General features: G+C 37.6%; 1 protein-coding gene and 1 pseudogene across 20 annotated transcripts in view; both read right to left on the reverse strand.

Annotated features, from left to right (window-relative positions):
- MANEA (mannosidase endo-alpha) overlaps positions 1 to 17,316 on the reverse strand; it is a 54,063-nt gene that overhangs the window by 20,427 nt on the left and 16,320 nt on the right. For all 20 annotated transcript variants that reach the window (XR_016233846.1, XR_016233847.1, XR_016233849.1 and 17 more), the window contains one exon: positions 6,386 to 6,495. Coding sequence is in view for 16 of the 20 variants with exons in the window: in XM_089332888.1 (XP_089189014.1) it covers positions 6,386 to 6,495 (110 nt within the window). In the remaining 4 variants the exon portion in view is untranslated. The remainder of the gene's footprint in view (positions 1 to 6,385; positions 6,496 to 17,316) is intronic.
- On the reverse strand, positions 2,832 to 5,443 carry LOC127492999 (histone deacetylase 1 pseudogene; annotated as a pseudogene).

Genomic DNA, 17,316 nt, shown 5'->3' on the forward strand with positions numbered 1-17,316 from the left:
TCCATCTCTTAGTTCACTCCCTAGATGGCTACAATTGCTGGGTCTGGACCCAGGTCAAAGTCAGGAGCTGGCAGTTTCATCCAAGTCTCCCACAACAGGGGCAGGGGCTCAAAACACTTGGGCCATCCTCCACGGCTTTTCCCAGGCCATAGCAGGAGCTGGATTGGAAGTGGAACAGCCAGGACTCTAACCGGCACCCCTATGGGATGCTGGAGTCACAGGTGGTGGTGGTTTTACCCATTATGCCATAATGCTTTTTGTTTTAAGCTATTGACTTTTGGGGGTAATTTATCATGCAGCAATAGATAGTGAGTCCACTCAACACTATATTTCAATATTGTACAAATTAACTGTTTTTCTCAGAAATTGAATAGAACTGACAGGTAAAACTGATGCTTTGGGGAAGACTTTATTCAATTATCTTTTATATTTTTTCCTTAGGGTAATTAGTCATTTCAATTTTTTAAAACCTTTTTGTGCACAACATTAACTTTTTTCTGTATTTCCATTCCTTGTAAATTTTATATGTACTGATATAAAATCTTAAATTTTTGTGTGACTCTAATGTATAATACCCTCCTTTTTTCAGAAAAGTGACATTTTACTATTTAGAGGCTCATAAAATAAAAATAGTATCTCAAAAGGCAAAATAGACTTCCAACCTCGACCTACAGAACTGGGTAAAGACCGATGAGCTTCTTGGCTCACATGAAGCCACAGGGAAGGTATGAGAACAGACAACCTAAAAATTGCTAATGTCACCATGGGAGAATGAAAAGAACAGGGAGTACTCTTCCTAGAATGCTCAATAACGGGCACATTTACACACCTACTCAGAAGACAGGTTGGCATTTCAGCATGTTGCCATATGGCTGCAGAAGAGAGGTCCTTCCAACCAGACCTGGCACCTTTCATGGCTTAATATTAAGAACTGGGGAGGGATGGCTGGCAAGCCACTATGGAAGTCAGTCTGGAGATTGCCCAGAAACCTGAACATAAACCTACCATACAACCCAGTCATCCCACTCCTTGGAATTTACCCAAAGGAAATTAAATTGGCAAACAAAGAAGCTGCCTGCACCTTAATATTTATTGCAGCTCAATACACAATAGCTAAGACCTGGAACCAACCCAAATGCCCATCAACAGCAGACTGGATAAAGAAATTATCGGAAATGTACTCCATAGAATACTATACAGCAATAAAAAACAATGAAATCCTGTCATTTGCAACAAAATGGAGGAATCTGGAACACTTCATGCTGAGTGAAATAAGCCAGTCCCAGAGGGACAAATATCATATGTTCTCCCTGATCGGTGACAACTAGCCGACCACCAAAAAAGGAAACCTGTTGAAGTGAAATGGACACTATGAGAAACAGTGACTTGATCGGGCCTTGTCCTGACTGTTGATGAACAACTTAATACTTTATCCCTTTTAGTATTTTTTTTGTTCTACTTAATACTATTGGTTGAACTCTGTAATTAACACACATTATTCTTAGGTGTTTAAATTTAACTGAAAAGTGATCTCTGTTAAATATAAGAGTGGGAATAAGAGAGGGAGGAGATGTACAATTTCGGACATGCTCAAGCTGACTTGCCCCAAATGGTAGAGTTAGAAACGTGCCAGGGAATTCCAATTCAATCCCATCAAGGTGGCATATATCACTGCCATCTCACTAGTCCAAGTGATCAATTTCAGGGCACAATTGATCATACTGATAGGTCTAAGAGTCAAAGGGATCCCACAAACAAGACTAGTGTCTGCTAATACTAACTGATAGAATCAAAAAGGGAGAGAACGATCCAACATGGGAAGTGGGATACACAGCAGACTCATAAAATGGCAGATGTCCTAAACAGCACTCTGGCCTGAGAATCAGCCCTTAAGGCATTCTGATCTGGCTGAAGAGCTCATGAGAGTATTTTAAAAGAGGATCTAAATGAAAGATCTCTGTCCCAGTAGAAAGAACGGGACATCAAAGAAGGAGGCAGCTTTCATTGAAGGGAGGAGTGAACTTCCACTTTGACTATGGCCTTGTCTAGATAAGATCGAAGTCAGTGAACTCAAAAGGCTTCCATAGCCTTGGTAACTCATGACAAGAACCTAGGGAGATTACTGACGTCATAAACAAGAGTGTCAATTTGTTAAGTCAACAACAGGAGTTACTGTGCACTTACTCCTCATGTAGGATCTCTGTCCTTAATGTGTTGTTCAATGTGAATTAATGCTATAACTAGTACTGAAACGTATTTTACACTTTATGTTCTGTGTGGGTGCAAACTGTTGAAATTTTTACTTAATATATACTATTGATCTCCTGTATATAAAGAGAATTGAAAATGAATCTTGATGTGAATGGAAGTGGAGAGGGAGCGGGAGTTGGGAGGGTTGCGGGCGGGAGGGAAGTTATGGGGCGGAAAAAGCCATTGTAATCCATAAGCTGTACTTTGGAAATTTATATTTGCTAAATAAAAGTTAAAAAAAAAAAGTTTACCCAGATTGGCTACCCTAGGCTGAAGACCCTTGTTCTTGTCTGGCCCATGGGGATATTTATGTATTATCTATTTTATGTAAATACACAGAAATTTAAAAATATATAATTTGAGGTCTTGAGGGGAAAAATGGTAGGAAAAAGCTATAAAGAAGCCAGATTAGGGGGCCAGTGTTGTGGCATAGATGGCAAAACTGCTGCCTGTGATGCTGGCATCCCATATGGGTGCAGGTTCATGTCCCGGCTGCTACACTTCGTATCCAGCTTTCTGTTAAGGGCCTGGGAAAGGCAATGGAAGATGGCTCTGCTGTTTGGGCCCATGCCAGCCACATGGGAAACCGGGTGGAGCTCCTGGCTCCTGGCTTTGGCCTGGTCCAGCATTTGCAATCTGGATGGTGAAACAGTGGATAGAAGACCTCTCTCTGTCTCTCCCTCTCTGTGTAGCTCTAATTTTTAAATAACTAAATTATATTAAAAAATTAAAATAAAAAACCTCGGGAGAGTTCTGCTACAGCCAACTTGACCTCCTCTTTGACCCCTTTGGCTTCTGGTTTCTTCCTGGATTTTCTTCTCTTCTGTTACTTTTTTCTTTTCTACTGGACCATCTTTTTCATCTTCTGTTTTGACTCTCCTGGCTTTCCTGAAGTTGGAAGAATTCTTGCAGCCACCTTCTCCCTCACTGGTCGGAGAACTCTTCCTCACAGGCAATTCACCTGTCAGAGGAACAGACTATAACGCACCTGTCAAGGTATTGCTTGTCTTGATGACCACTGTCCCCTGGGAGGACATCCTCAGGAGGGCCCCAGGTACATGGGGCAGCATTCTCAGGTTCCCAAACAGCCAACATTTGACCTTCCGCAGGTGCTCATTGTCGCTCCCCGTCTTCGTGGAGGAACGACACAGGACCCTGCGCTGTTCTTTTGTCTGCTCGGCCCTCCCCGGGTTTGCTGCTGGTTTTTCCCGGGTTGGCTACTGTCCCTTCCACCTCCGTGGAAGGGCGGTTCCCCCTGGCCACTTTCCCCACTTCCGCAGGGGAGCGGCACACCGCCGGCCGGCTCTCTCGGGGGCTGCACAGGTGTTCCCCTTAGATGTTCCTGGTGCATGCCGTCTCTCTCCTCCTTTATAGTCCTCCTCTGCCAATCCCAACTCGGCTGCCCACACGCCGAGCACGCTGCTCTCCTCCAATCAGGAGCAAGTCCTACAGTTTATTGGCTGAACTGGAGGCAGCTGTGTAGAAGCTGTTTTCTTCTCTCCCAGCGCCATATTGTGGGAGAGCAGATGCATAGAATAAGTCTTAATTCCAGTAACAGTATAGTCCGAGTTGCTCCCAGTTGCTCCCCACACTCATTAGTGTTCTGCTTAATCACATTAGAAAGATTGCTGTGAAGCTTAAAATCTGATTCAAAAGTATTCTACAGTCATTATATAGAAGCTCATTAAGCATCTCTGTGTGCAGGGCCATAGTTGTTTTCTTATGTCCAGCATTGGTGACATTACAAATGATGTAACCACCTCCGCCCAGCATCAGCATATGCAGGATAAAGCTCTTGACAAATTCCACCCACTTGGTGTGCTCACTGAGGGTCGAATTGAAGCAATCCAGAGGATCCCCAGACAGGCAGTCTGAGCTGCACACTGGACATTAAGACCACTGCGCTTGCCTGGAACAGCTCCATTACTTTAGGCATGAACATACTGAAAACGGCCTCAAGGACATGACATCAATCCCATTACCTTTCCCAGTCCCACTATCCCAAAGGCCTCCAGTTCCTGGGACATATTCTCCATATTTATGAAAGGACACAGTCATGACCAGGTGGTCATGGTATAGGAGGTATAGGAGGTCTCATCCACGCTATTGCCATACTGAATATCAAGGTCAAAATACAGCATCCTTTGGTGATGTTATATCATTGATGTAACAGAAACCAGACGCCTCAGACTTCTTTGCATGGTGTTGGTCCCCAGGAAAATTCACAGTCATGCCCGCCTGCTGTTTATTAGGTTACACAGAACTTGCCACAGAGTCACCAGCAGAGAACTGACAGAACTTAGTCAGGCATCACATTCTGGAGAGTCCTCATCAACACTGAAACTCTGCATCTGCTTGCTGTACTCAGTCGTGTTGTCCAAACAAACAGACTGCATGGGTTTAGCATAGTCATCGCTGGGGTACTTGGTCATCTCCTCAGCATGGGCTTTGTGAGGGCAATAGTTTTCCATTTTTGATAGAGACCATAGTTAAGCAGCTAATTATGAGGTATGCAGATTCAGTAAGGCTTCATTGGACGGCCTTGTCCATAACAGTAATTTCCAACATCCCTGTTGTAGCAGTCTTTTCTCCTGGTGTCCTGAGGCTGAGCTGTCTTGCTCACCCCCTCTCCCTCACATCTCTCTGTCCATCCACCTCCCTGGTATGTTCCTTTTTAATTTTTCATATTATGTTTTTCCTATTTAAAAAATTTTAGTATCAATGGTGGTTTATCAATTTTTTTTTTCCAAAAAAAGCTTAAAAACTGCCTAATTTATCCAGGCTACTGATTTTGAAGTTATTGTATTCTGTTTATTTGTTACATTTTTAAAGATGTATCTACGTGAAAGGCAGAGAGAGAGGGAGATCTTCTCTATGTTAGTTCATTTCCCAAATGGCTACAACAGCCAGGGTTGGACTGGGTTGAAGCCAGAACCCCAAAATTCTATCCTGGTCTCCCATAGCAGGGACTATTCTTGGACTAGCATCCACTGCTTTTCTAGGTGTCTCAGCAAGCAACTGGACCAGAAGCAGAGCAGCCAGTACTCACACTGTTGCTCATATAGGATGCTGGCATTGTAACTCACACTGTTGCTCACATAGGATGCTGGAGGGTTAACTCAGTGTGCTACAGCAACAGCCTCATAATTTTTACATTATTTTTATTAGTTAATTTTTCTATTTCATTGTCCATGTCTCATTAGTATTGATAATGCAATTCCACTGTTAAATACTTTTATATTATCTTAAATTTCATTTTTGATATTTTCTTCAAAGTAGGCATTATTTTCAACTATGTGATAATTAAATAATTAAGCATGCATTTTCAACAGTCTTGGCTTTATTAACTTCCAGTTGAATTGACTGCACAAAGAATGCATGTTTTATGTTTATAATCTGTATACATTTATTAAGATTAATGTTGCTAATTTTTCAAAAAATATCTTTGGACTCTAATCAAAGAATGTTGATTTTCTTGTTCAGTTTAAAATTTTTTTTGTAAGGCTATTTAAATCCCTTTAATGATCACCACTTATTTACATCATTCATTCATTTCTGAAATAAAAAAGTAAAATCTTAGTGAGAAATCTCTTCTCATTTGTAATACATTTTAGTATCTGGGGAGAAGATACTTGATCTTCTTCTTCTTGAAAGTCTTCAGACTTTCACCTGCATTTTATATGTACCTAGGTGTATATGTGTGTATGTTAAAGAAGGTAAAATTAGATTTTATACATATTTAGGCAATAGTTTACTTTCTAACTGATTTACAAATATGTAAAGTCATATGTTAACATTTAGTTTTAGTGGATTTTTAACATCTAAGGTATTTAGACATGTTAACTTTTCTACTAATTTTATCTTAAGAAAAGAACCTTCAAAAGTCAGTTTTTGTCAAAATAAGTGATATACATTAATATTAAACATAGCTAGAAAAATAGTAAGTCATCTCTAAATTATTACAATTTAGACAGTATTTAAAATTCTTAGACATTTTCTTTATGAAATAGTGTTATAAAGGATTTTATTATTTTCACATTATTTTTAGTTAAAATGAGCACTTCAAAAATTGTCATTACTGTCCTCTTCTCCAAACAAATTAACTTACTAATAGCTTGAAAGTGAAATAAAATACCTTCAGATTATATTTATGAGCTTTATCCAAAATAGTCGGTACCAAGTCATCAGTAGGTTCTCCATTCTCATCATTTGTATCAGGCGGATACCAAGACAGGGCTAGTACACCTAATAGAAACAATCAAAAGCAAAAGAAAAAGACAGGAATACAAGTGACTTGCAGGTATTCTAAAAAGGGTAGAATAATTTCCAAATAGCTAATAAAATATAAATATATCGAAAAGAGGTTACTTTACTGCTTTCCTTCAGGCTACGTACAGTTATTTTATTGCTTTGTTTAGCCAACAATTATCAACTTTTACTTCAGCATCAATAGTATCTCTTAAAAATTAATACACTTTTTATTTTTAAAAATTTATTAACAATTATACATATTTCTAGGCTACAGTGTGATATTTCAACAAATGTATATACTATGTATGCTGATTAAATCAGTGTAAGCATCACTTATCCTTCCTTGGTATTAGTTTATGATTGAAGGCTTGGAGCTCCTTCTATTTGTTCACTATATATAATACATATATATACACACAAATATATATGTGATTATTGTGAACTACTGTGCTGTGTAACACTAGGAAGTCACTCCTTTGATCTAGCTTTGCTCTTTAGAATATCATATATTTTCACCAAAAAAATGACTAAGAAAGTGCAGAGTTCTTATAAACTATTAATCCTAGGTTCCCAACCCTACGTTTTTCCCTGTTAACATCTTGCATTAGTGATAAATTTGTTACAACTGATGAACCAGTATGGGTAGGTTATTATTAATTAAAGTCTACATTAGGATTCACACTTTGTCTTGTACAGATGAGTTATGACAAAGGCATGGTGTCATATGCTCATCATTACAGTATCATACAGTTAGTTTCACTGCTCTATAAATCCCCTGTGCTCCACTTCTTTATTCCTCTTCCACTTCTTTGACATCTAGAAATAATTAATCTTTTTTTACTATCTCTATAATTATTCCTTTTCTAGAATGTCAGAGTCATAAAATATGTATCTTTCCTAGACTGACTTTGTTCACCTAGAAATTAGCATTTTAGTTTCCTTCATGTCTTTTTATGGCTTAATAGCTCATTTCTTTTTATTGCTACAAAATATCCCATTGTGTGGATATTTATCCATTCACCTACTTAAAGACAACTTGGAATTCTGGCAATTATAAGTAGAGCTGCCATAAACATTCATGTGCGAAATTTTGTGTGGATCAGTATCTTTTAAGAGAAGATTTTAAAAATATAATTATAGTTTCTCCATGGATACCTACTTACTTTTGCACTGATTTTGAGAATAAGCATAAGAATACATAGTAATCATTAACAGAGAAAGCATATTTATGATTAATTCAAAGCTTCATTACATACATGATGGAAAAATGACACTGATTTATATATCAATCAGTAAACACTTAAAGACAGAGAAGAAAAACAACGGTAAGAAAAGTGAACATTAGGAAATGGAAGATTAGAAACTGCCAGATAATTGAAAGTAAAGATGAAAACTTAGTGAGAGCCAAGCTAGGTACTGAGAAATCCCCTCTAGAGTAAAAAAGCATGACTAAGTTAACAGAATAAAGATGCCTATGTCTCTGTTAATTCTGGAAATGAAAATAGCTACAGGAATATGAGAGAAAAGGAGAGGTCATTAATATATGTGCCTTCAGGAAGGCTTGCCTAGCCAGGAAGCGAGTCATAAATTAGAGAATAATATTAGTGTGAAAATGTCTCCAAACGATCAAACATTCAAGCTGTTTATTAGCCTAGCTTCTAAGCAAAATACTATCAACGAAAAGAAGAGTGACAATAGAATGTTTTTCAACATGCAACCAATGGAAAAAAAGTTGTTATTTTATGCAAAAAAATGGAAAATGATCATGAGGAAAAATAATAAAGAACACACTACTGAAAAGTTTTGAACACAATGAAGCACATGAAAATTACAAACTAAGCACTTTTCTATCAAATTAAAACAAAACAAAGGGTTGGCATTGTGGTCCAGTGGGATAAGTTGCCCCTGGCAATACTAGCATCCCACTTTGGAGGTGCTGTTTCAATTCACTTTGCTCCACTTCTAATCCCGCTCCTTGCTAATTCATCTGGCAAAGAAGACAATGGTCTAAGTACTTGGGTCCCTGCACCCATGTGGGAGACTAGGATGGTGTTTTCAGTTCCTGGTCATAGCCCTGGATGTTGCTGCCATCTGGAGAGTGAATCAGCAGATGGAAGATCTCTTTCATATCTTTTTGTCCTTTTGCATTTCAAACAAATAAATAAATATTTAAAAAAACAAAAACAAGATTTCTATTTTTAAACATAGTAGTATAATTTCTAGAAACAGTTGGTTAATGGCATTTCAATAACCCATGTGAAAACCGCTACAATTAAAAGTGAGACATGGAGAACAAAAAAATTTCTTAAAGCCAAAGAGCTAAGGAGAGTAAGGAATTACTTGGCCAAAATGAAGGGCAGGGAACATATGTAGACAGAAAAATGAGCAAAGAAGTCAATCTGCTCCAACCATAATTGGCAGAAGTAAAGTAAATCACCTCTCAAAACCAGTGGATTATAGCCCAAGTCCACAATGCTTACGCACTTTTCCAGTTTTAAATCTAAGTTGATCCAGGACTGGTATTCTTTTTTTATTTTATTTTATTTTATTTTTTTGACAGACAGAGTTAGACAGTGAGAGAGAGATGGAGAGACAGAAAGAAAAGTCTTCCTTTTCCGTTGGTTCACCCCCCAGATGGCCTCTAAGGCCGGCGTACTGCGCAGATCCGAAGCCAGGAACCAGGCGCCTCCTCCTGGTCTCCCATGTGGGTGCAAGGCCCAAGCACTTGGGCCATCCTCCACTGCACTCCCGGGCCACAGCAGAGAGCTGGACTGGAAAAGGAGCAAGCGGGACAGAATCCGGTGCCCCAACCGGGACTAGAATCCGGGGTGCCAGCGCTGCAGGCGGAGGATTAGCCAAGTAAGCCAGGGCACCAGCCCTTTTTTATTCTTTTGAGGTAGAGACAGAAAGAGAGGTCTTCCATCTGCTGGTTCACTCCCCAGATGTCCACATTGGCCAGAACTGCACTGATCCAAAGCCAGGAGCCTGGAGCTTCTTCCAGGTCTCCCACGTTGGTGCAGGGGCCCAAGGTCTTGGGCCACCCTCCACTACCTTCCCAGGTCATAGCAGAGAGCTAGATCAGAAGAGGAGCGGCTGGGACTAGAACCCAGCGCCCATATGGGATGCCGGCACTTCAGGCCTGGACCTTAACCCACTGCACCACAGCACTGCCTCATAGGGCTGGTATCCTTAACAGTTACCAGGCAGATACAAAAACAAACTTTCTCTGGAGAAGGTATCTTCTTCCTTGTCTGAAAAGTATTTGAAAAAGTATTTTTTAAAAAGGGAGAGGACTATCCAACATGGGAAGTGGATACACAGCAGACTCATAGAATGGCAGATGTCCTAAACAGCACTCTGGCCTCAGAATCAGCCCTTAAGGCATTCGGATTTGGCTGAAAAGCCCATGAGAGTATTTCAGGCATGGAAAATCAAGACCCTGTGCAAAAAAAAAAAAACAAAACAAAACAAAACAAAACAAAACAAAAAAAAACCTATGAAAGATCTCTGCGAGTGAGATCCCAGTGGAAAGATCAGGTCATCAAAGAAGGAGGCACCTTTCTCTGAAGGGAGGAAAGAACTTCCACTTTGACTATGACCTTGTCTAAATATGATCAGAGTCGGCGAACTCAAAAGGCCTCCATAGCCTTGGCAACTCAAGACAAGAGCCTAGGGTGATTACTGAGGCCATAAACAAGAGTGTCAATTTGTTAAGTCAACAACAGGAGTCACTGTGCACTTACTCCCCACGTAGGATCTCTGTCCTTAATGTGCTGTACATCATGATTTAATGCTATAAATAGTACTCAAACAGTATTTTGCACTTTGTGCTTCTGTGTGGGTGCAAACTGTTGAAAGCTTTACTTAATATATGCTAAATTGATCTTCTGTATATAAAGAGAATTGAAAATGAATCTTGATGTGAATGGAGGGGGAGAGGGAGTGGGAGAGGGGAGGGTTGCGGGTGGGAGGGAAGTTATGGGGGGGGAAAGCCATTGTAATCCATAAGCTGTACTTTGGAAATTTATATTCATTAAATAAAAGTTTAAAAAAATGGATAACTTATAATCACAGATATCCAACTACACAAGACATACTGCACCATGAGCAGGAACCAGCAGAAATAAAAGACAATAGAAATAAACCTGAAAAAACTTCAGATATTGCCATCACATGCATTTTAAAACAGATACTTTCTGAGTTTAAGAAGTAAAAGATAAATAGAGTACTAAACATGAAAAATTCAGAAAATTGTCTCTTTCGTACTGTTATTCACTCAGTTCCTACTCTGTTATCTCATTTTGAAAGGCAGAATAGTATGGAAGAATAGCATGGGTTTTGAACATGTATCTAAATATCCAATCATTTATTAGCTATACAAACTACAGGTAGTTAACTTCTCTTGGCTTGTTCACCAAAACTCAGATGGGTTTTACCTTACAGGATGTATTTAAATATATACATAAAATTTTATTACCTATAGTATTCAACAAATGTTAGTTCTTTTTTTCTGATTTGTTCTGTTCTTTTTTCACAGTCCAACCACACCCCCCTTCTCTCTCTCTCTCTCTCTCTCTCTCTCTCTCTCTCTCACACACACACACACACACACACACACACAGGAATCTTTGCATATGAATACTGTGGTCACCATTCCAATTCTTAACTCTCATCCTTTAGTGTCTTATACTCTAGTTCTTTGCTATCCAACATGCTATCCACTAGTAATAAATGTTAAAATAAAAAATCCTGTTCCTCACTCAACTGAGCACATTTCCAGTACTTAGTGGCCACATATGCCACTGAACAGTACATATATGTGACATTTTCATTATCACAGAAAGTTCTACTGGACAGCAGCACCAGATTATCTTGATTCTCTGAGAATACAATGACTTCACTCTTGTCTAATGATTTCTCTTCCTCTTTCATTCTCTGTGCAGACATCCTCTAAGGCTTCACCAAAACATTTGTTGTTGACATTCCTGTTGCTATGTTTCAGCTCCTTAATGCATCAATTATGACTTCCTTATATCTATTCCTATGACTATACTATGCTTCATAGTTCCCTTAATTTTTATAGTCTCTTATGAATGGTGCCACTCATCAGCTCTGAATAAATAAAAGCTTAGGAACCAAGCCAATGGTGGTTCTACTCCTGAAGATGTTTGGAAAACTTACAATGCTAACAAATCCTTAAAAGTAAACACATGGGATTCTAAGTCAAGCGAGTATTATTTATCAGTAAGACTTATCAGTCTACATTTCTGTTGTATCAATTGCTTAGTTAACTAATATACTCCTTAAAGTTCATGTTTGGAATATTAGCATACTAAATGCCAAAAAAACATGCTGTATCGCTCATGCCATCCTTCCACAGTAATTTCTCACAGGACTGTCAGTACAACTCATACACAATAAATTAGTGAGGATTTTTGGAATACTAGTAATGTTTTGTAGTTAACTTGTGTGTTCATTATGAGCGTGATCTGAAGGGTGAAAAAAAACTTTATCTGTACATTTATGTAGATTTCTTAGTATATATAGTAAAATGCTAAAATTAAAAAAAAATGATTTGAAAGGTAGAAAATAGGGAGAGAGTGAGTGAGGGCTTTCATCTGCTGGGTCACTCCCTAAATGCTGCCTCTGCAGGGCTCTGACAGGCCAAAGCCAGGTGCCTGGAGCTCTACCCTGGTCTCACACATTGGTGGCAGGAATCCAAGATTTTAGGTCATCAATGGCAGTCTCAGAGACGCATTAACAGAAGCTGATCAGAAACACAGAGTAGTGAGGATGTAAAGTAGGCAGTTTGATATGAAAACAACTTGCTGCACCATGACACCCACCCCTACAATATTTCTTTAAGTGAAACTATTAAGTGATGCATTACATTGTGTCAGACCCTCAAAAAGTGATCCAAATGACAATCAATGACAAGAATAATAGTAAAAATATTTGGATAACTTCTATTCCACAGGGCTTGGGACAGGTTTTCTTATATACAAAGCACTTCCTTAGAGGTTCTTTCAAACTAAAGATTTAACACAAATAAAGCAAGCTTATTTGCTTTCCATAAATAAGCAGTATTATCACTGTCCCACTTAGGATGACACACTTTCAAAAAGTAATATAAGCAAAAAGCACTGTCAAACACCACAGCAATTAATAGAAATAGACTTACATGTGAAACAGATGTTAGAATTAACAAAGAGAAAAATTTTAAATTATTCTGATTAATATTGTAGAGGTTCTTATGGCAGAGGTAGCAAAATTGCAGTAGCTGGTGGAAAACTTCAGCAAAGATACTGTAAGAAAGAATTAAATAGAAATGCCAGGAATGAAAAACACATTGAAAGAGATAAAGAGTTTGAAAAGCTCATCAATAAAGCAGAGGAAAGCAGTGGCCCAGTTTAAGCCAAGTCAAAAGAAACTACCCTAAATGAAACACACGGAATGATGCATAGAATAGCTGTGTGTTAGATAGCAAGGATCTAGCACACATATAATTAAAAACCCAGAAAAGGTAGAAGATTTATTTGAAGAAATAATAATTAAGACTTTTGCAAAATTAACAACAGACATGGAGCAACAGATTCAAGAATCTCAGAAAATATCAAGTAAGATAAATTCCCCCTAACCCCTCCAAAAAATGCACCAAATATAAGTTATACTTTATAACTATAAATAGTTATAAAAATCCCCAAGAATAATTACTAAGTTTCTGTAATTATTCTGTAATTATTTTCTGTATAAAACTACAAAAGAAGAAAATGAATACAGCCAGAAAAAAAAAGATAAAACAAAGAGGAAAACTAGCATATAAAAACAGTTATATATTATAGTAGAGTTCTCATGAGAAACCATAAAATAAAATGGAGTTACATTTTGAAAGTTCCAAAAGAAGCAAGCAAAAAATAACCTTAAAATTACCCACCAAGAATTCTGTAGACATTATTCAAAGCAAGTGATACAAAAATGAAAAAGACATTTTGAAAGAATTTAATGAATGCTACAGGAAAGTTCTGAGATAGAATGAGCGTAATACTAGAGTTCCTCTTGGACTTCCAACAGAAATATAAGGAACACTGAAAGTGGAACAAATGTTAATTTTTCTCACTTCTTATAACTAATAAAAGCTGACAGGGACCGGCAAAGGAATTACAACAGCTAAAGCAATGTCAAAAGAGAATAACAAACAGGAAACCCACTGTTTGATTTCAAGAACTATTATAAATCTGCATCAATCCAGTCAGGATGGTAGTGGAGAAAAGATAGACAAATAGAATCAATAATCAGAACAGACAGTCCAGAAATAAATCCAAATAAAATGTAGTCATAGTACTTTTGATAAAAGTCGATCAATGCAATGGAGACAGGATAGCCTTCTCAGTAGTGAAGCCTTGAAAGTGAAAAAGGCATGTTTATTTTACAGGGATTAAAAACTACTTACTGCAGTCTCACACAGATGATATGTTTCTCATTTTTTAAAATATGGGGCATATGAAAAAGCAAGGGGAAAACACACTGATAAAAGATAAAGCTATCAGCATAACGATACTCAGTCATCTATGGCAAGAGGAAAGCTGTATGGAATATCAATACTTTACAGTTATGAATTTAAACTTAATGCAAATATAGTCATCCTAAAAGAAAAATATATATCATGACAGATATTAACAGGCACATCTAAACTTTAAAAATACAATCCACCATATTATACCATGTTTCTCCTACTATTTATGTATACGTGTTGAAGCCAGGAGACATAGAAATAAAATTTTTAACCTTATAGAAACAGATATTTTCTGCTTCCTGATATTTTAATCTAGTGCTTTTGAGGCATCAGTGATGGAAAAGAAAGACTAGGGGATGTGACGTTCATCTTTATGCATTCAGAATTACAAAATTAGGAAATGATAGAAACTCAAGTAAATATTCCACGCTAAAGCTAATTTTAAAGACATGGAGTGAATTATGTTGTTACGTGTACTACAGACTGAGCATCCCCTGTGGAGAATGCTTAGGACTACACGTGATTCAGAGTTCAGATACTTTCCAGTTTTGGACTATTTACATATGAAACGAGATTTCTTAGGGACAAAACCAAGTCTAAACAATATTCCTTCACGTTTCATTTACAATTTATACAAATAGCATGAAAGTTAACCTTGTGCAATATTTTTAATATCTTTGTACATGAAACAAAGTTTGCTTACATACAACAACCAGAAAGCAAAGGCTTCACCATCTCCACATGAACAATCTGAGATTGTGTGGCATCACCATCACTCCTGACCTTGAATTTATATGCTACCAATAAATGAGCAATCATTTTCTTACACTCACAAGCACTTAATAGTAAAACTATGGCACCCCCCCAAAAAATAATGTATCCATCACAATGTCCAACACAATAACATCATAGGAATAACCTGTATCAGCTGGTAAACAAGAGCAACAACAAACAATTGCAGGCTTTCAGTATCCACTTATGATGCTGTCATTTGAAAAAAAGCTTGTTGTTTATTATTTTTTTATTTCTCTAGATGAAAAGAAACATTGAAGCGGTTGAGGGACCAGGAAGTAAGTCTTTTGGGAAAGAGGAGGTACTCTGTTGATGGCTTTTTAAAATGTTTCCTCCACATGCATCTATATTATTAACAATGGTTTTTGTCTTAGAAGTGTCTTTTATAAGCTGACATATTTCTTGCTCTATTATGAATGCATACTACGCTAACCCTTCAGTAAGACCATTACACATTTTTACCATGTTGTCTCCATGCATTTTTTTCTGTGGTGTTAACAATGTCATCTTCATCTTTACTATTGTCATGATCACTGATTCAGATCCATTTGGCTACTTCACTATTGGTCAATGGATCAAAAACTGGAGCCTCAATATCAGCGCTAAATTATTTGATATCCACTTCTTCCAGACAAGTTCAGACAATTTTGTTTTTCACGTTCTCACTTCATAAACAGAATTCTTCAAATCACTGCTTTGTGTGCTTTGTGTTCATTCTAGAACATAGTCTCTAGCTAAAGGTTTCCCAGGCATACACAACTGTGTCTTCAGTCACAGTGTTCCAAGTTCTGTCAACAACACATACAGCATTTTTCACTTTCCTTACTCATGCTTTTGTTACTGCTGTTAGCACAATGTTCATGAAAGTGTTTTCATATTTACTCTTAATTGGTCTAAGGATATTTAAGGATACACTATTCAAATGTGGAAGTAATGATGTTGTGTTTGGGGGTGAGTGCTTGGGATAAACATAATTTTTGAGGATAATGAGCAGAACAATTGTGAGGCAAAACAATGTTTTAACGTTGTCACCCAGTCAGTTTTCCCATCAGTCAGCATAAGGTGCTGATATCAAATGTTTGTGAAGCCAATCAGAGAAGATATTCCTGGTGATCATGTTTTATATAGCAGAATGATAATTGGGTCGGTATGAAATTCACTGTTTAAAGAAGTGAGGACACAGGATTTGCCTATCATAGCCAACTTTACACTTACACATGCCCGCTGGGTTAGCACAGCCCAAACAGTTACCATGTCCTCAGTATCCTTAATTCCTGTAGGAGCTTTCTCATCAGCAATAGGCAGTGTCCTTCCATGGCAACAAGGCCAAAATAGCGATGTTTCACCAATGGTAACTTCAGCAAATTTGTCAATGATTTTCCCCACTGCATTATGATCAGCAGATGCTTCACTACCACAAATCTTTAAAAATGCAATGCCTACCTTTTCTTAAATATTTGTAACCAGCTTGTTGGATATTCACATTCCCCTTCATTATGAAATATTTCATAATGAAATATTTTTGATGTTTCATGATCAGTACATGACTAAGTGGTAAATGTTCACTGCAATGCCAATGGATCTCTTTGGGTACATGATTAAGATCTTCATTTTTAGTTTTAGCCAGTGTTTTCTATGTTTAATTAACTTCTGTTCAATGCTTTAAGCATGGAATTTTAACAGTTTATGCTTTTGTTTCTTCAAATCATACATGGTGGTTATTCTAACAACATACTCTTCCATAAGATGCGTAACAGGCATACTCCTGTCCTCCAGCACCTTGAGTTTCTTTGCTATAGATATAAATGATTTCTTTTCTTATCATTCTTACACAACAGGAGTACCAGCTGACCTTTTGACATTTTCAACAACTTTATACCACTTAACAGAGAATAAGCAAACAACCTCAATAAGCAAAATACATAGGTCTTGATCCCATATGAGGCATCACGGGTAACATAGTATTGGTGTCTCCAGTCATTTTATTATCCTTTGTGCTTCCATGTGGGAATCTAGGCATAAAAGGAAAAGATACAGTGTAGCTGAAGGGGGCTGGGAGGATGTTTTTATTAACAATTTTTTCTCGTAATCCATAAGCTGTGCACCTGTTCTTTTATTGCATTTCATCACATGATATCAGGTGTGGAAATTTCCACTTATGGCATCATGTTGTCACTCACCAGGTCTCAGATTTTAGAACATTTTGCATTTCAGATTTTAGGATTAAGAATGCACAACCTGTAATTTTCTATTGTTGTAAAAGCAAATTATCACAAAAAACGTAGTTGCTTAAAACAACCCAAATTAATATCTAACAAATCTGTAAGTCATGCATTTCAAATAGGTCTCTACCGAAAGTGCTGGATTGTTCCACCTTTCTTCCTAGAGGCTCCAGGGAAGAATCCATTTCCTTGCCACTCAAAGCTTGCAGAAGTGATCAGATTTTTGGTTCATGAACACCTTACTTCATGGTCAAAGCCCGCAATGGTAGATTGAGTCCTTTTTAAATC

This window comes from Oryctolagus cuniculus, chromosome 5, assembly GCF_051225735.1.
Source record: "Oryctolagus cuniculus isolate XC-2025 breed Fujian yellow rabbit chromosome 5, ASM5122573v1, whole genome shotgun sequence".
Taxonomy (NCBI): domain Eukaryota; kingdom Metazoa; phylum Chordata; class Mammalia; order Lagomorpha; family Leporidae; genus Oryctolagus; species Oryctolagus cuniculus.